This window comes from Sturnira hondurensis, unplaced genomic scaffold (assembly GCF_014824575.4).
Source record: "Sturnira hondurensis isolate 20B ecotype Veracruz unplaced genomic scaffold, ASM1482457v3 Scaffold0006437, whole genome shotgun sequence".
NCBI lineage: Eukaryota > Metazoa > Chordata > Mammalia > Chiroptera > Phyllostomidae > Sturnira > Sturnira hondurensis.
In genome coordinates this window covers 8194019-8213168 of record NW_028079068.1, presented here as the reverse complement: position 1 = coordinate 8213168, position 19150 = coordinate 8194019, and the positions used below count along the sequence as shown (strand labels likewise).

The window sequence follows — 19150 nt, the reverse complement described above, 5'->3', positions numbered from 1 at the left end:
CCCTTCCCCTTTATTTCAGCGTCGGGCTGAGCCTCCAGAGTGAAGAACGCAAGCCAATCAGAGCACAGCACTGGGGCTTGAATCAGCTTACACAAAAGCACTTTAATTGACAGTATACAATCTTCAAAAATATATATTTCTGTAAGAAAATGGCGATAATGAAGTATAGCCTTTACAAAGAAGTTTCTCAGTAAATTCCAGTGTACTTCAGACCCCTGTCCACCAAGACAGTGCTCTCCCAGTTTCCCGGGCAAACTGTTTCACATTCACTAAACACAAAGACCCGCACCCGACAGCGATCCCCTCCTGTTACTCAGGGCGGGGTTTTCACCAGACCTCCGTGAGTCTGCCTCCCCCGATCTTGTTCCCTGTGATCCTTCGTCTGCTAGGAGCATAGGTAACAACAGCTCATTCAAAACTGTCTTCTTGACAGAGAAGAATTGTTCATGTCAGTCTCAGGCCTAAATAACTCAGAGAAAGCGTGGAAGGCCTGTTTTTGTCTTCCTGTGCTCCCTAGACTCACGCTGCAGTGGGATGAGATCTAAGCAGGGAATTCTGGTCTTGTATCATGCTAATAATGCCTGTGGCTAATTAGCAGGTCCTTCTCAAAATAAAAATTAAAAAAAAAAAAAAAGCAGAGGCACACAGCACTAGTCTGCCAACCCAGGTTTTAATCCTGTTTCTGTCACTAACCATGGGATTTGGGCTGAGTCCCTGAATCTTTCTGGGCTTTTGTTAAAAACACACCAAAAAACTGGCCGAGGGAGGCCTCAGGTCTCTGAAACTCCCTTCCGGTGACCAAGGCGCTGCTTTCCAACCAGTACTCACTGACCGCCACCCTGACTGGAACAGGCCGGGACTTTGCTGGGGAGGGTCACATTGAAAAAAAAAACTTTCTGATATGCTAGACAAATGTTTTGTCATCGGCCTGTCTTATATTTCATCTTTTCATTAAAGAAAAATCAAGCAAAAACTTGTCGTTTCTAGGAAAATAGACATTTACATTCCTGTTCAGAGAAAAGAAAAAAAGCTACCTCTATGTCTAACAAATATGTTTCCAAAATATATTCATTTAAAGCCGTGCTGGGTGGACGAACAACATGTGGCCATTTTATTTACATAACCATAAAAATATGTATATAGGTATCAGCTTGAACTTGTTGTCCAAAGTTTCTCCAGCATATTGTCAAAAGGGGTAAAGCTCAGGAGTCGTCTCAAGAACCTTCTGCTAGCTCTCCTTACCAAGAGGGGAACAGGGAGCCTGCGTCCATATCACACCCGTATTCTGCCCGCCGCCGCCAAGGCCTTCCAAAGTACTGCTTTGCTCCCCACTCACAGGGCGGCATGCTTCCCCGGGCTTGTCTGACCGTCCCTGCAGAAGGCCTTGTCTGCAGCTGACGGACACCAGTGTGTCACTGAAGAGCTCATCCTCTCTCCCTTTGGTACAACTTGTTTGAAGTCATGAGTTCTGGTTGTTCCTCCCCTCTCTCCTCAGCCCCCGAATCTGAAATGCCAGCCAGCAGTCAGAGCCCAGTACATAGACGGGAAGAATGTGGCCCTCGCAGACGCACGGCCATACAGCCTTCGATGGCTCTGCAGTTGCCCTGAAAGGTTACAGAAATAGTTTGGATGCACCAAACGATGGAACCTCTGAACCGGCTCTCGACTGAGGGCAACGGTCACTCTCTAATCCCTGCCAGGCATCATCTCTCTCCCCAAGAAGCCTGCGGGTCGTGGCTGGGGGTCAATATTCAGAGACCTATTTGCTCTCTCTGTCAAAAGGCCCGAAATAGGGCCTTTCACTGAAAGGTGAAATAGGACCCAGAATCAGCAAAGCAGGAGAATCCTTCTGGCCTCTCCCCCCAAGGTCGTGATAGAAACCCACTGGGTGGAATGAACCAAATACTGAGCAAGAAGGAAGAAATCAGATCTTTCTTCCAGTGTGACAAGACCCCCTCTCTTCTCCCCCAAACTACCACAGTTCTCCACCCTTCCAACCTCTCCATACTACAGGCACAAGGCGGATGCTTTGGGATCCTCGTTAGCCCAGCATCTCTCTAGCTCTTGGGAAGTTCACTGGGGCCAACTTGACCTCCAGGGCAAAGGGCTAAATGCAATGAAGAAGGAATCAGGCAGTTGGGGAAAGACATCCATCCTCCCCATGAGCTCCTCCCCACCCCCTTTTTTTTTCAAAGCACCTATCCAAGAGCGGAGAGCCTATTTCATCAGAGCTGTCGCAGCCTGAGCCTGCCTCTAGGTTTTGGACTTCGGGCTTTTTGCCCAGAAATGGCCACTTTCACTCTCCTAAGCAGTTCTGCCCATCTTCCTCATTGGTCCCAGGAAGTTTACACCCAGGAACAAGAGACCCTGGGCAGAGTCTGAGATTCCACACGGGATTCTCCCTTTCCAGAAAACCAGATTAAACCTCGCCATGGCCAGTGCTCAGGCTCCCGCCACACAGGCGGCTAACTGCTGAGCTCCCTCCATGTGCCCTCACCGAGGAACAGGCGCTGTTCTCTGTCCCTGAGATGCTGCCAGAGACTGCAGGGCTACAGAGAAGAGGACACGGTTCTGTGACAGAACAGTAAGGTTGCTGGGAACAGACGGACGGCCAGCCCCCTGGGCTGCCCCACATACACCTTAAAATGCACACCGAACATTCCAGGCCTTCCTTGCCCTGTGGCATGGGAGACTTGCAATCAGTGAAATGACCTAACTGAAAGTCTCCCTACCATTTGAGCTTTGGCCTTTAGCAGTAGAGGGCTGGATTAAAAAAAAAAACAAACACACAAACAAATAAACAACTACCTACATCAAAATAACAAAACTCTCAGCAACTGGAAAAGTCCCCAAATTTCCCATGAAACCGTACAGCCCATCCTTCCTGGCTGTTTCAACCGATTGTCTCTTGGGACACCTCCCTCCTATCGGGGGTCCCGGGGAAAGGCTGTCCTGAAGCTGCTTGTTCATGCTGGCTCTCAGTGGGTGGGGCTCCCTTGCTTGGGTCTCACCCCCATTGGATGAGCGGTGCACAAACAAAATAGGAACCGTTTGCCTTCAGTGGCTGCTGTGGATTTTAGTCCCCAGTGCAAATGGGAGGCCAAGGGAACAATTGGGGGGGCCTCTTATAGGAGCACCTGGGCGATGGGCCAGGCCTCACCCTAGGAGGAATGGCTTCCCCTCCTGCTCACTTGTGGACAGAACCCTAAGCAGACCTTGTTCCCCCGGGGGTCTTGTGTGGATGAGATCCCAATCTCACTAAGCAAATGTCGAGAAACCAGAAGTCAGAACAAGACGTTCAAGATCATGAATGACTTGGGTTAGTTCCAGGGCCCTGAGACAGAGTGGGAATAAAAACTGAGTGAAGGGAGGGGGAAGCACAAAGGGGGTGTGGGGACCCTGACAGAGGAGGCTGGGGTAGGAGATGGAACTTGGGCCCTACACGTTCAAGTAATCGGACCCCACTGAGACAGGACCTGGCCCTGCTCCCCTTTCTATCCCCATCCGAAGACTGGCCACTTCCCCACTGCCCAGGGCAGCGCGGCAGGGAGACCGCAAGTGACCAAAGCAGGGTGGCAAGGTGGGAATGAGCACTGGACGGAAGAGGGAACCTCGGTGTTCACTCGGACCCTATCACCACGTAGCTGTGTGATCTTGACCTTACTCTCCTCAGGCCTCAGTCATCTCATCTGTGGAATGGAAGGATTCTACCAGATGATCTCTAAAGTCCCTTAGACGGCTCTTTCTTCTATGTTTCCTCCTCTCACCTTCAGCAGCTCTGAGCTCAGGCACGAGTGGGTTATGCTACAAGAGGAATCTAGACAGAGTGTGATTTGTTCAGCTCGAAAAGGGAAAAATTAAGGCCCTGTGGGGGTTGGGAGGCAGGTCCCTCTGAGTCTGCTTAGCCCCCCACCCCAGTCTTTTCCTCAGATGGGGAGGACTTCCCTCCCTGGTCCAGTCGGCACTTGAGGTGGTTCGGTCCGGAGCGCCGTGGCACTGTCGGCGGCCGCCAGCAGACCTGGTTAGAGGTGGGTGTCTTCCTCCTCATCCAGGTCATCCTTCATCAGGTTGTCCAGAGGGACGATCCAGCTGTCCCCCAGCTCCCCGTTAAGGTTGACCACCTTTTTCTCCTGCATCTCCGAGGAGGTCTCCATCACTTCCAGCGTTGGGTTGTCATGGTACCCGTTCTCCACCGTCTGTAGCTCCTCTGTGAGTCGCTGCTGCAGTGGGGAGGAGGAGCCAAGGAGAAAGGGTCAGCCGTGAAGGCTACTAGTCTCCAGGTGACACGCGCACCCCTAGATTCCAGCAGCCCCAGTTTGGCTCATATGAGCAGTAAGTGCTCTTGGAGGCCATCCTGCCTACTGGCCTGCCTGGGCTGGGCTGGAGATGAGGACTTCCTAAAAGTCCCTGCTCCCCTTGCCATCACGCTGGTGGCAAAGCCATGGAGTCGGAGCAAATGGGCTTTGTTCTCCAGAGTCCTCCACACTCTTCCCTCCATTCCCTTTCCACGACGAACCTTCCTCTCCAGGCCCCCCCCCCCCATGTACTGAGCTGGGAGGGACGGCAAGAACACATTCTCCAGATGGGCAGCCTGGGACCTCTCCAAGCCCAAGCACATTGGGTACAGTGGAGCACAAAGACACTCTGCTGCAGACGGGGGCTGTCTGGAGACAGTGCTTTCTCTCTGTCTTTAAGATACAACGTGGGAGCTCAGTCAAGTCACCTGGGAAGCTTTTAACCAATACACTGACCCTGCGACTGCGCTCCACTGCAGCGCGAGGCTGCCGAGCATGGGAATGTTTTTAAAGCTCCCCACAGCGCACAGCCAGGGTCGAGAACCAGGGCTGAGTCTGGGTGGAAGCAGAAGGAAGAGAATCAAAGTCAGGTGGGCGAAGGAACTGCTCCTGGCTAGACAGGTGAGCCTGCGCCCACTGACGTCAGCGACTCCTCGGAGCAGCTTGGCCAGGTGGGTCTTCTCCCCACAATGCAGATGAGAAACCTGATGCTCCCAGATTATATGACTTGCTCAAGGTCACACAGACGAGAGAGGCAGAGCTAGGGCTTAAACCGAGTCTTTCTGACTCCCGAGGCCCACGCGCTTCCCTCTCACCAGGCAGGTGTCCATTTCCGCAGTGGCTGGTGTCTGCCTGGGTCTGTGGCCCGTTCGCTTTGCTCTAATTCGGGTGACAGTCACCCGGTGGGGTTGGTCTGCTTCCCTGGCCAGAAGAGTGAAACCTCACCTGGTCCTTCCTGTGTGAGAGTCGCTGGTGGCAGCAGCCATAGAGGGCCGCCACGAGGAGCAGGAAGGACGCCATGCAGACGATGGTGGTGATGAGGGGCATGCTGAACCGGTCCTCAGTCACTTCCGGCGGCCCCTGGTTCCCCAGCTGCATGTTACTGACGCCCACCTGGCCAGCAAAGAGAGAGTTACGTGGCGGCAAACAGGTCCCGGCCGCCCTGTCTCTGAACTGCCGTGTATCATTCCGCTTGGGGATGCGCGGGGCCCACAACACTGCCCTGCCGTCCCCACCCATGTCCTCCTGTCTTCCAAATGCTTGCAGATTAGAGGTTCATCTACCATGAGAGAGACACGGTGGAGCAAAGTGACCAGGGACTCCCCAAGGGACAGGCTCCTGACCCCATCTGTTCCAGCACGCGGTAGAGGGGTCCATCCGCCTTACCTCCCTGAGGTCGTCCCATCTGTCCTTCAGCAGTTCGTACACGTCCTTGGGAAGGAGCTTTGCTGTGGGGGCCGGGGGAGACGATGCTTCAGTGCTCTAGCTCAGAGTGATCTGGGAAGGGCCAGAGACTGGGCCCCGATGGGGGACCTGCTGCGTCCCCGCCCCCTGAGCAGTGTCTCTGGGAGGGCCTTGGGAAGGGGAATGGCTTGGCCGCTCAATTCACAGGAAACGGAGGGAGTGGCAGCAGTGACCCATCTGGCTCCTGAACTGTCACCCCCGCCCCTTTACCACCCCACAAAGGGCTCAGCCCCTCTTTGTCCCCAACTCACTCTGGATGATGACCTCTTTGATTGCCACGGCCTGGGCGTCTGAAGCAGGGACCAACCATATACGGCACTGATCTCGACTGGAGTCGAAGTTGGCTTTTGCCGCTTGGCACAGCAGTGTGGCCAGCTTGTTATCCGAAGGGCGCCCTGCCTGTTGTGGGAGATCACAAGTGACTACCCAGGGGGCCCGACAGCAGCCTAGGCAGGTGGGGCTGCCCTTGGGGGCCAAGGCCAGGAGGACGCTGTTCCCAGCACGAACCTCTTCTCCTCTCCAGTTCCTGCTGGGGCCACTCCCAAGCCTGCCAGGAGTCACGACTTCTGTGCTGTTCTTCAGGACCTGCCTCTGCCCCCTGAGCCCCATGCCAACCTCTGCCCCAGCCCCGCTCCCGGTTTATCCTCTCTATGGCTGACAATACCTCCCACTATAGCGCCCTTTTCTCTTAAAGGGTCACGATCTAATGCCCTTTACCACCTCTCTCCCTAGAAGGGGCTGGGGGAGGCAAGTGCCAGTAGGGAAGACCAAGGCTGGGAACCTCTCTCCAGCCTTGAGGTCCAGTTCGGAGGCCATGGAAGAGGACGTGCGGCTCTCTGCTCAAGGAGACCTATCCTGGAGTGCAAACGGGCGCCATCCCCTAGGCTCAGCCCCTCCAACACCAAAAGCAAGATGACAGGAAGGAAGGCTGGGCCGCCACTGACTGAGTGAATGTGGGGGTATCTTGGAGATGCACTGGGGATGTCTTGGGAGGGAGCTCTCTGTATTTCTAAGCAAGAAGAGGTTGGCTGACATGGCGTTAGGGGTAAGGGCGAGGAAGTTAAGTATGGGCAGCTCTCACCCAACCCCGCCCTGCCACCCAGAGGCACCCTGGGCTGACGTTCCCCTGGCCCGAGTTTGGAATAAGGGGCCGAGATGAAGAAAAAGACCCTTGGTTTGGCTTATTTCAGAGCCCTCCCCACCTGCCCGACACACACACCATCTGTTGGAGTTCTACCTGGAATTTCCTTAGGCTTCCTAATTCCCCAAGCCTGACCCCAGGTAGGAATCCAGGGCTTTCCGCCTTCCTTTTATAGGAGAAAGAAAAAATGCTTCTCACACCCAAAGACACAACCTGCCAAGTTTTAGCCAAAAAGAGGGCCTGAGGGAAGGTGTCAATGGCAGACCCTGCCTGGTCCAATAAGCCCGACCTCAGGGGACATGGCTCGCTGCCTTGGAAGACTCTGGTCTAAAGGTATGCTTTCGTAAAATTCACTTGGGGGAAACACCAGCACCATGGACACCCACAAGGAAACCACTGCAGAAAATACAGGCCATTAAAGTGCCGTAAAGCCAAGTTCTCCATCCTTAGAAACCAATGTTCTGTTTAGTTCTTACCGGTGTTTGTGAAAATAGGAACTGACCAGGAGAGGGCAGCAGTGAGCCATCCATCACCACAACTCATGGAGCTTAGCCATTCACTGAAGTAAAACCCTTAATCTTGGAGATTGGCAGTGTGAAGGCACACACTGCTACACTCTCATTTTCGTGCAAATGTACTCACACACAGGCTGACAACTGCACCCCAACACACACACACACACACACACACCACCCCAAGTAGAAGAACAACGGTTGGCAACGGCTCTCTGATGCTTAGGAGCTCTGACTTCCCAGGTTAGGGGAAGATTCCCTCCACACTATTCTTCCACTGAAGCTATGGGCCAGGAAACAGAAAACCAGACAATAAGAACAGAGAGTTAGGCAGACCAAGCCTCTCATTTAATTAAAAAAAAAATTATCCTCGCCTGAGGACATGCTCCTTGATTTAGAAAGAAGGGGAAGGGAGAGAAAAAGGGAAAGATTGATGACCTCCTGCTCACACCCCAACTGGGGACCAAAACTGCAACCCAGACTTGTGCCCTGGCTGGGAATCGAACCCACAAACCCTTGGATCTATAGGGCAACCCTGCAACCAACTGAGGCACATGGGTAGGGGCAAGACTCTTCTTTTTAACTGTGGCCTCTAAAGCCTAAGAGAAATAGACTTAAAGTCACCCTGAGCTAGAGGCAAACAAGAACTAGGTTTGGGATCTCTAAACTCCCAGAGCAAGTGACTTAAGTGACCCAGTGAAAGCCCAGGAGACCTGGTGCTTTGGGCCCTGCGGCAGCTGTGGGGGTGCGGCTCCATTTAGAGAAGTCCCAACCCCGCTTTGTCCCTCTACGGGCAGGCGCTACCTCCTACTAGGACAAAACGAGACCAGGGAAGTGAACGCATCTCTCAGACCCTTGTGCGAAGGAGCCCTTCATTCCCTTCCACCCTGCTGTTAAACTGCGTTTTGGAGGTGGAGATCAGGGTGGGACTCAGGTTAGCGAGGTACTCACACAGAGGTCGGTTTTCGTGAGGTTCAAGATGAGCATCGTCTCGTTCAACCTTTTGGGAGACTCACACTTAATCTGCAAGAAACCACTGGGATTAGCGTTCAGGCTAAGGCTAATGGGACCTCATCTTTGACTCCTCCCTCTCTCCCTTCCCCTGGGTGAATGAGATATAAAAAGGAGTTTCTGGTGACCAGGGGCTGGGCTGGGCCAGGGTTTCAGAGCCAGGTGTGTTACTGGCTATCAGGCTGTGTAAGCCAGAATCTGGGGGGAGGGGGCGGTGGGGGTTGGGGTTGGGGTTAGGACGATTGGATGGTCCTTACCACCCCAGCCAGGGGCCCGGGCTGAAGAGAAGAACAGAAACACTCTTTCAAGAAAGAGGCCCTTCCACCGGAGCCTGGACTCACTTGCTGCCCCATCCCCTGCTAGAATTACCATCTCATCCTTAAGAGCCGAGGTGGGAAAAGAGGTGTTGGAGTCTTGGGGGGCAGTTGGAGCCAACTGAGTGCTGGAGCTTGTGGGTCTGACAGGAGGTGGGGTCACGGGTCCTGATGGAGAGACTGTAGGCGGCAGAGTTCCAGGGATGGAGGGAGAGGTCCCAGCAATGGAGGGAGAGGCCCCAGGGACAGAGGGAGTGATCCCAGTGACAGCATGAGTGGTCCCAGTGACGGCTGTCATCGTGACAGGGGTCTGTTGATTTCCGGCCGAGGTAACAGAGAGCGCTGTGGCTGGGAAAACAAAGGCGGTGAGAAAACAGGGGTGGTACCTCTAAGAGAAAAAGGCCAGTCTTTTTGTACTTAGTTTCCTCAGCTCTTTGGTCTTATCCCCGACCTAGACTGCAGGCTGGAGTAAGCAGCCCATGAGGAAGATAAGGCAGAAGAGGCCAATTGCTGTGACATACTGCAGGATGGGTCAGACTGGATGAGACTGCGTGGGAACAAGATGAAAGAAACAGCAGCGATGACCGTGACATCAGCAGCGATAGCTAACGTTAAATGAAGCACCAACTTCCTGGAGAGACTGTCGGAAGTGCTCCAAAGGTACTTTTTAAAAAAATATTTTATGTCTTTATTTTTAGAGAGTGGGGAAGGGAAGGAGAAAGAGTGGGAGAGAAACATCAGTGTGTGGTTGCCTCTCATGTGTCCCTTACTGGGGACCTGGCCTGCAACCCAGGCATGTGCCCTGACTGGGAATCGAACCGGCGACCCTTTGCTTCACAGGCCCGTGCTCAATCCACTGAGCTTCACCAGCCAGGGCCCAAAGGTACCTTCTTATTTAATTCTCACGACAATGGCAGGAGGAAGCTATCATAATTCTCCCTATTTTATAAACAAGGAAACGGAAGCTCACAGTGGCATGACCCTTTGCCTAATGTCACAGGCTCACGGGGCAGAGATGGGATTGGAATCCCGGTTTCTCCAGCTCAGGGCCCTTGCTCTTGCAGCAGGACCCGAGTGCCCCACTCTGGAGCGGCAGCCTGCGGACCTCCGTCTGCACCCAGACTGCCTGGGAGGGCTGGAAAACGCAGAGTCTCAGGTTTGCGTGCGGAAATTCTGCTCCGACAGACCTGACGTGGCTCGTGATCCATCAGTGAGTTCTGAAAGTAATTTACTGGGTCGGACCAGCCCATTAAAGAGGGTGGGGGGGGTGGGATGGAATAGAAGGGATCAGGGTGCGCCACCTACAGTGAGGGGAAGCCCTGGTCAGTGAACATTTGTATCAGTCATGTGCACTTCACAAGTACCTTATATGTATGTCTACTGCGTCATGTATGTGTAAAACCCAAGTGTGTGTTTACGGCAGACAGCCATCAATCTCACGTGAGAATTTCTAGTAACACCTGCCGCTTCGACCTCCCAGCATCCCACCCACGAAGAGACCGCTGGCTGGTTCATGTGCTCGCCCGGGCAGGGCGTGCCGCTGGCCTCCCCTCCGGACGCACAGTCCTGTGAGCTGCTGCTCCGCACTGAAACGGGGAGCGGGCGGAGTGTATTCAACAACCTTTGACCCTCAGCCTGAATCTCCATCTTCCGGCCAAGCAACTATATAGATTCTAAAGCATTTAAAAGTTCCCTCTTATTTGGAAATCAAAGGCCTTACTTACTCGGTGTGTTAGTTGGCCCTTGAGATGTGGTGTGGCCCGTCATCACGTCCGGACTCCTTGACGGTGGGGACCCCGTGGGTGAGCTCCCTGGGGCACTCGAAGCAGTGGGCACGTGTTGCGAGCCTGCTGGGGTGGATGAGGACGGAACAGCAGGAGGGGCTCCTGTGGTGCTAACCACAGTGGGAGTTGGAGGAGTCGTCTGACTTCCTCCCTTAGTGGTTGTGATTTCTGTAGTGACTGCTTTGTGGCTACTCTGGGTTCCCGATGGAGCTGTATCTTTCTTTTCATCCTGGCTGGTTGTGATTGCTGGCTTCGAGGAGACAGCTGGGACAGTCGCCGTGGTTGGTCCGGTAGTCTGGCCTAAGCCTTGAACACCCTTTTGGTCTCCTGCAGTGGTAGTGGTGACCCTTGAGCCACTGGGTGCTGGGGAGGTATTTGTGCTTGACGAGGTTGGGGCTGCAGGGTCACCGGGTCGGGTAGTTGTTCCTGGGCTCTTTGTCGTGGGTGTTCCCAGGGAGCTGGTGTCTGCATCTAAAGACAACACAGAATCAAGTTAGGGTGGCAGCTGGAAGTTCTTCCCCGCACCTTTCTCCAGCTCTTCCCCGGGATCCAGGGGCCTTGCTCCCAGCTCTGCCATTTGCCTTGCTGAGGGCCTGGGCTCTGGATGTGCCCAGATCTTTCTGGGGTTCAGGAAGCCTCTAAGAGGCAGATTGACAGGGAAGCAGAGACCATCAAAGGGAAATGTGACGAAGAGAAAGGCGAGGTGTGTTGTCCCGCTGCACGCAGCACCCACCGTGAAGTCGCTGCCCTCCCCGAGGGACCCCTACACTGCAACACTGTGGGGCCAGGCTGCTGGGACCACCGGTGCCGCCTGCTCCCTGGCCCCCAGGCAGGTGACCCTGCGGAAAACCCGACAGACCCTAGCCTGTTGAACTGCCCTGTTCTAAGCACAGTCAGAGAGACGTGCCCGTTCTCGGGGCTTGTGATCCAGGAGAAACGGACGATCAGGCTAACATGACACCAATCACTGCCAAGTTCACTGTGAGGCAGGCAAAAGAGGACAGGTCAGCATGGTAGCTCATATTTGTCAGGGGTCAGGGAGGGGAAGTTCCTCTACCTGTTTGTTTAACAAATTCTTTATTGAGGGCGCCCTCAGGTGCCAGGTTCCCTGTCGGGCCCTGGGGCACAACGATGACCGAAATGTACAATCCAGACCCTCGGGGAGCTTCCACTCTAATGAGGAAGGCAGAGGTGGCACAAGCAGACAGAGCAACCGAACCTCAGATCACGGAAGGGAGCCGGGTAGACGGAGAGTCAAGGAAAGGAGGCTCAGAGGTGCCCCTTACGCTGAGACTTGAAGGAAAACAAGCAGAAACTGTTAGGAAATGGGAGGAAAAGGGTACCAGACAGATGGAACAGAACCTGCAAAGGCCCCAAAGTACAGAGAAGAGCCAAGAGAAGACAAGTGTGAGTGGCATTTAGTGAGGGGACGGGAGGAGCAGGGATGCAGGGCCTTACAGGGAAAGTGACAGGAACTTACCGTCCAAAACCCCGTGTTTCTGAGAATACGGGAGGCGCTCTCTCTCAAAATCATACCCTACGTAATATGGGATGTGAGATCACTCCTTAGAGACCAAATAAGGACTTTAGCTTTATTCTAAGTTTTTTTTTTAAAAAGCTTAAAAAAAAAGACATTGAAGGCTTTAAAGCAAATAAGCTTTTTAAAATGAGTACATTTTTAGAAGAGTTTATTTTTTATTTTTAGAGAGGGGAAGGGAAGGTGAAAGAGAGGGAGAGAAATAGCGATGTAAGAAACATTGGTCAGTTGCCTCTCGTACACACCCCGACCAGGGATTGAACCCACAACCCAGGCATGTGCCCTGACTTGGAATTGACCTGGTGACCTTTGGCTTTGCGGGACGACGCCCAACCAACTGTGCCGCACCAGTCAGGGCTAAAGCTAAGTTTTATAGGGTGATTTACAAAGAAACACACTCTTGCTGATTCAGAGAATACATATGGATTTGAAGGGCAGAGGTGTAGACTTGAGAAGACAAGAGGCTATGACAGGAATCCAGTGAAATCGGTAACAGTACTAACGTATTAATACACGGGACGAAAAGAGAACGGATGCAAGACTACATTCTACCTGCTGGTGGTCTAAGTGACGAGGAGAATCCAGTACAATTCCTGGGTTTCTGTCTTGAGCAAACGGGAGAGTTGAGCTATGAAGGGGTCGAGCAGACCTTTGCCATTCTTAGAAGCTCCCCATTTTCCTGTACCTGGGGAATCTCCCACACGGCGAGGCCGAGGGCAGCTGCCGAACAGGCCAGACACCTGCCACCCCAGCCTCCCTCGTGGCTGGAGCTCAAGCGTGTGCCAACTTGCCCTGAAGGAGACACCACCCTGCCGGGCAGTCCCGGGAGAGACGGCCGAGCGAGCAGGAGCTCAGACGCAGCAGCAGTGAAATCAAGCTCAAGCTCAAGTCACCGTGGAGGTGGTGCTGGGCGACGGTCCAAAGCCAGAGCCGCAGCACCCCGTCCGTGTTCGGCGCTGGCGAGCCGGGCTGGCCTCTTGAAGCCAGTTCTGCAGCCCGAGGTAGGTGATTTTCCTGGTAGCTGGAAACACGGTCTCCAGTGGCTCCAGCTCCCGTGCAAGCTAGACAATATCCCACTGTCTGAGCACGCATGCACACCGGAACACACTTTGCTACTGAGAGGCGGAAGTTTGTATCCGGAGAGTTGTAGGCAACAGGACTTTGAGGGTTATTGAGCCTACTTGGGACTGAAGGCAGGTGAAATTTTGCAGGTGTTTATTAGGGATACGACTCTAAGAGAAGCAGTCACAATGTCACATGTCATCTAGAACAAAGTGGCTTTGGCAGCGCTGAGTGCTGTCCGCACAGTAGGATAAAGGGCACACGTGCCAGGACGTGTGAAAAATCACTAGTTCTATGGTTTGACCATGGTTTTGCTTCTATAGTTCAGAAAATAATGGTGCTTCTGCCCCAGCCGGTGTGGCTCAGTTGGTTGGGCATCAACCTGCAAATCAAGAGGTCGCTGGTTCAATTCCCGGTCAGGGGCATTGGCCTGGGTCGCTGGTTGCAAGTTCCGTCCCCCACTAGGGTGTGTACCTGAGGCAGCCAATTTGTATTTCTCTCTCATACCACTGTTTCTCACCCTGTCTTTCTCCCTCCCTCCCCATCTCTAAAATCAAAAACAAAACAAAATATGTTTTTAAAGATTTTATTTATTTGTCTTTAGGGGGGAAGGGAAGGAAAGGAGAGAAGGAGAGAAATATCAATGTATGGTTGCCTCATGTGAGTCCCCTTCTGGGAACTGGCCTGCAACCCAGGCATGTGCCCTGACTGGGAATCGAACCGCAATCGTGTGGTTCACAGGCCCGCACTCAATCCACTGAGCTACACCAGCCAGGGCGAAAACAAAATATTTTTAAAAAATATATAATAATGGTGCTTCTTATATCTGATCGTGTCACCGTATCTTTTTTGGCAAAAGATAGGAGATTTCTGAAGGGAATATCGGCATACTTGAGGCACTAAAGGATGAGGAAAGGGATGGTGACTTTCTCACTGTGCAGAAGAGCTTAAAATGGGCTTTTCAACCCCAGAACTAGATACTTGTTTGCCACAGGAGGTTATCCTACGTATTATGGGATATTTAACAACATTCCTGGTCTCTGCCCACTGGATGCCAGTAACAGGTACACTGCTCCCCAGTTGAGACAACCAAAAATGCCCCCAGGTATTGCTAAATGTCCCCTTGGGGGAGACAGAAGTCACCTCAGTGCAAACTACTGGCTTAAAGAAAGAGATGAATTCTAATGCCTAAATCCTCCTCTCAAAGCACGGACTGAAAATCAGAGATTTTCTGAGGCTGCCTACGGTAGAGGAACCTCTGCTTGCCGTGGAAAAGCCCAGAAGATCAAGAGTCAGACTTAAACATTTGATCCTATGAGCTGCCAAATTACAGTGTTCGTTTCACTCATGACCTCCCCCCATTCTCTGATGTGAAAATGTACAGGACCTTGAGAATCGGAATGGTGGTGTGTGAGCGAATGCAGATGAACCAGAGAACCTTATGAGTCACAATCTGCAATGGGACTCACTTGCCAGGAGACACAGTCACAGCTCCGTTGTCTGATGGTGCAGTTACCACCTTGCTTAACTCTTAATAACCTCACTAGAGCCCACTGACTGAGAAGGCCATTCCTCCCCCTCATCGCCACACCCCTCATTTTCCCCAAACCTATAAAAAGAGTCAGACCCCAGTATGCCACAGAGAGACAAATACAGAATCTGACCCAGGAGAAGGCTCACACTAAAAATATCTGCATAGCGCTGGCCAGGTGGTTGAGTTGGTTGGAGCATCATCTCGCACACCAAGAGGTTGTGGATGTGACTCCCGGTCTGGGCACCAAAGGGAGGCCATGGATGGATGTTTCTGCCTCGCCTCAGTCTCTCTCTTCCTCAGATCAGTAACATGTCCTCAGATGAGGATTTAAACATTTGCACAAACCCTGGCGAATATAATATGAGGGTGCTAGAACAGAAGTGATAATCAGAGTCTTCTATCAGGCTGAACTCATCAATGCAGGTGTGCACACCAGTCTCTGGACTCAGTGCGCTGGTGCAAGCAGCTGGAAACAGCTCTGAACAGTTTCCGTAGCTGGCTGACTACAATCCGGGCTCCAGGGCAGTCCACATTAAATAAAGGTAACTCGTCAGAAGTAACCTGGGATAAAGAATGGGAAGAATCTCAGGTCCCGGCGAGACAAGAGTGTTCAAGTGGATTATCATGTGTGACCTGCTCACTGGCATTCTAACTTTGGTCCTTAAAAGATCGCCCATGCCTCCCTCCGCCAAGGCTTTGAGAAACGCTGTTTCATGCATCCTGAGATGCACATTTTTCATGTCTCCGATATGAGGATGTACTATAAATTATTGTACATTATCACACTTTGCCAGCAGTTTTCTCTCCACCTAAGCAGTTCATGAAACTATAGTGTACCTGATCGTTGATGGTGTTGTGGATTTGATTCTAAGGGGTTGTTGTGGCTGTTTGCAGGTATGCTAGGGGACAGTGCTGATTTCAGGGGTGATGAACATTAGTTTCCTTGGGTACTAGAATTTCATTTCCAGGAGAAAAGGTGGGTATAATTACCCATGGGTAGCAGGACCAGCGTGGTAATCAGAAGAGTCTAATGAAGAGGATGTGGGGCAGTGCCTAATAATCATGCATTCTTTAAAAACAATGTTTACTGATTTTTAGAGAGAGAGGAGAGGAGAGAGAGAAAGAGAAGCATCAGTTTATTGTTCCACTTATTTATGCATTCGTTGGTTGACTCTTGTACGTGCCCTGACTGGGGATCGAACCCGCAACCTTGCCATACCGGGACGATGCTCTAACCAACTGAACTACCTGGGCAAGGCTAATCATGTGTTCTTTAAGATCAAAACGGATGGGCAGCCCACTAATGTCTGGCCTCTAGGCCTAGCAAGCCGAGACCTGTGCTAAGTCATCACAATAGATAACACAGCCAGCCATGCATCCATTCCCAGAACTGAATCTTTTCATAGACTCAGGGTACCATGAGTGAAGTATCAGCTTCCCAACACTGCTATAATACAGACCACAGAACGGGGTGTGTGTGTGTGTGTGTGTGGCTTGAAACAATGGAAGTGTATTGTCTCATGGTTCTGGAGGCCAGAAACCCAAAACAGGCAGGGACGTACTTCCTCTGAAGGCACCAGGGGAAGAATCTTTGCTTCTTCTTCCTAGTAAGTCATCTTTGGTGTTCCTTGGCCTTACTCCAACCTCTGACTCCAAATCACATGGCCTTCTTCCCCGCCTGCCTGTGTCTCCGCTCCTACAAAGAGCAGTCATTGGATTTAAGGCTCACCCCAATCCGGTGTGACCCCAGGGTGCTGGGGACTAGGACTCACACATAACTTTTTGGGGAGGACACAACTGAACCTTCTAATCTGCTTCCCCAACCCCACTATTCCACTGTAAAAACCAGGGTCCTTGGTCGGGAACCTCAGAGATCAACCCTGCTTTAAACAGAAAGTTAGCTGATGAAAGCCTCTGAGGTGGCTCACGAACCAGGCTCGCACCAGAAACAGCACCCGTAACTGCTCCCCTCCTCTCGGCTGGCAAGGACACCACCTACACCAGCACCGAGCGCGGGTGGCTTCAGTTTGCACCCCCAACGCCACGCGTACCAGGCACTGGACTTCATTTCCGAAGGAGCCGAGTCTTCAGGGTTGCCGTCAGCAAGAGGTTTTTCCGCCCGCTGCTGTAACTGGACATCAGAGACCAGGAGGCACCAAGCAACCCCCTGGCTCCCATCCACATCCCCACCGCTTCATTATAGTACCCACGTAGGATTCATAGTGAGGCGAGTGCATCCTGTAAGGTCCGTGTTCTGATGTTGCCTTAGAGTGAATTCCCTGGTGAGGCTGTATGCTCCGTGGAGCAGCGTGACGGTGAATAAGGCATTCTGTAAGGCCGTGCACGGTGCGGCGGACAGAACACGGCAGCTGGGAAAACCGCATTCTGAACTGGATGTGTCTGTTTTGGCTGCCTCCCTGTACCACGGGCGCCCCTTGCTCACAAGCCCTGGGGGCAATCGTCTGGGGAATGCGGAAAGAAAGCGACCAGAAGGCCCAATGGGTTGTCCTGTCCACGTGGGTATGAGGAAAATGCTCACACTCCACACCTGTCCCAGAAGGCTGTGCAGGTGCCCTTCCACACACTTCCTTGCACCGGTCCTCCGTTCTTGTCCTTCCATGTCCCTAAACATCTACCTAGAGTTCCTAAGTTGGTGCCTGTGGATTTGGTCAGATCTTCACCTCAGTGTAGCTTACCTTCCGTTAAAAACAAAAAGACCATGAAATGTACTATTCCAAGTCTGGCCATTGGGAGAATTGTGTAGGCCTTCCTTCAGCTGACCTCCACAGCTAGACCAGGCTGATCTCCACAGCTGCCCACTCCTGTGGGCCCCAGCGTGCTACGCACACCACAGAAACTTTTCCTCCTCGGACAGCTGACCCCAGGGAGCTACTTTCTTCAAGACCTTGAGGTACAGGTTGGGGGAAAGGCGACAGGGTGGACGGAACAGGCATGCTGAGGGTGTGGCCACACTGTAACTTACACGTAGCTTCTTTTAGGACCTGCTCAGGTCTGGTCCTTTATATCCTCTTCAATTTGATCATGGAAAACTGCCACATAAACCCGAAGGGAAAAGGCAGGAATAAAGTCATAAAGATAGTAGCTCGGGCCGGGTAGCCAGATGGTTAGAGCAGTGTCCCAATATGCTAAGGTTGGAGGTGAGATCCTTGGGCAGGGCACATGCAAGAATCAACCAATGGATGCATTGATAAGTAGAACAACAAATCAAGGCTTATTTCTCCCTCTCTCTCTCTACAATCAATCAATAAAAATTCTGTTAAAAGAAATAAGATAAAAGAAGAAATCAATGAAATAGAAACCAAAAAACAATAGCAAATATTAACAAGGTCAAAATTTGGTGTTTTAAAAAGACTAATAAAATAGCCCTGGCTGGTGTAGCTCAGTGGATTGAGCGCAGGCCTGTGAAACAAAGGGTCACCGGTTCAATTCCCAGTCAGGGCACAAGCCTGGGTTGCCGGCCAGGTCCCCAGTAGAGGGCAAGTGAGACACAACCACAAATTGATGTTTTCTCCCTCTCTTTCTCCTTCCACTCCCTTCTCTCTAAAAGTAAATAAATACTTTTAAAAAAAAGATTAATAAAATAGTAAAGACTTTGGTGAGGTCAATCAAAGGAAAAAATAACCCAGAAGGCACAAATACAAAAATATGAGCTCTAATGATAACAGCTATTTATAGTGTAGGCCATTATGAACAAATGTTGATAAATATGAAGCAGACGAGGTGGACAAATTCCTAAGAAAAATGCAACCTAACAGAGTGACTGAAGAACTAGAAATAATCATCTGTCCTGTTTTCACAGAGAAATTAAACTGGTAGTTAGTAATTCTCTCACGAAGACACTCCAATCCTCAATGCAAGGGTCAAATGATTCTAACCTTGCCTGCGATTTCTGTAGCATAAAAAGAATTTGTCAATCAACAAAACATGAAAAGTACAAACCAAGGGGGGAAAATCGATACATCTGGCTTCCCCAGAATTAAGGACCTGTGTCCATCACAGGAGACCACCGGACTTCGAGTTCCAGCTAGTGACGACAGAGAGCTGGAAACCTAACCTTACGGCAAGAAAAAAGCTGGAGAAACTGAAAACTAGTGACTCTTCTTGTACCCATTGGAAAACTGAGGTCGTGGGCAGGCAACCATGCTGAAAGCTGGGGGCAGGCAGCTGCAGGGAGGAAGCTGGACCTGAGCACCTGCTACCCAGGGAAGAAGTCTAAACATTTTAACGAGTTGGGAAAGGCTGCCTGTGGCCTGGTGTGAATGGGGGAAGCTGTGCGAGCTGCAGACATTGAAAGGTTCCAAGTCTTAGGTTTTCCCCCAGGAACTGGAAAGAACTTTGAGAAAGTTCCCCTGTGGGACTGGCTGGGTAAGTAAACAGTAGGCACTTCTGAGACTCCCTGTGGGCCCTCCCCCCACCCGTCACCTGTGGGGAAGGAACAAAAGCCCTGCTTTTCAGTGGAAGTCAACAAAATTTGA

General features: G+C 51.9%; 1 protein-coding gene across 1 annotated transcript; it reads right to left on the bottom strand.

Annotated features, from left to right (window-relative positions):
* Positions 1-2191: 2191 nt before the first annotated feature.
* PODXL (podocalyxin like) lies at positions 2192-17274 on the bottom strand. The gene is made up of 11 exons (XM_037049293.1): positions 16861-17274; positions 16587-16785; positions 12952-13245; positions 12002-12058; positions 10462-10992; positions 8793-9085; positions 8364-8435; positions 6011-6158; positions 5682-5743; positions 5241-5408; positions 2192-4220 (listed from the first exon to the last, which is right to left on the bottom strand). The coding sequence occupies exons 1-11, from the start codon at positions 17272-17274 to the stop codon at positions 4023-4025; spliced, it is 2436 nt and encodes an 811-aa protein (XP_036905188.1). The 3' UTR covers positions 2192-4022.
* Between the last annotated feature and the right edge of the window lie 1876 nt (positions 17275-19150).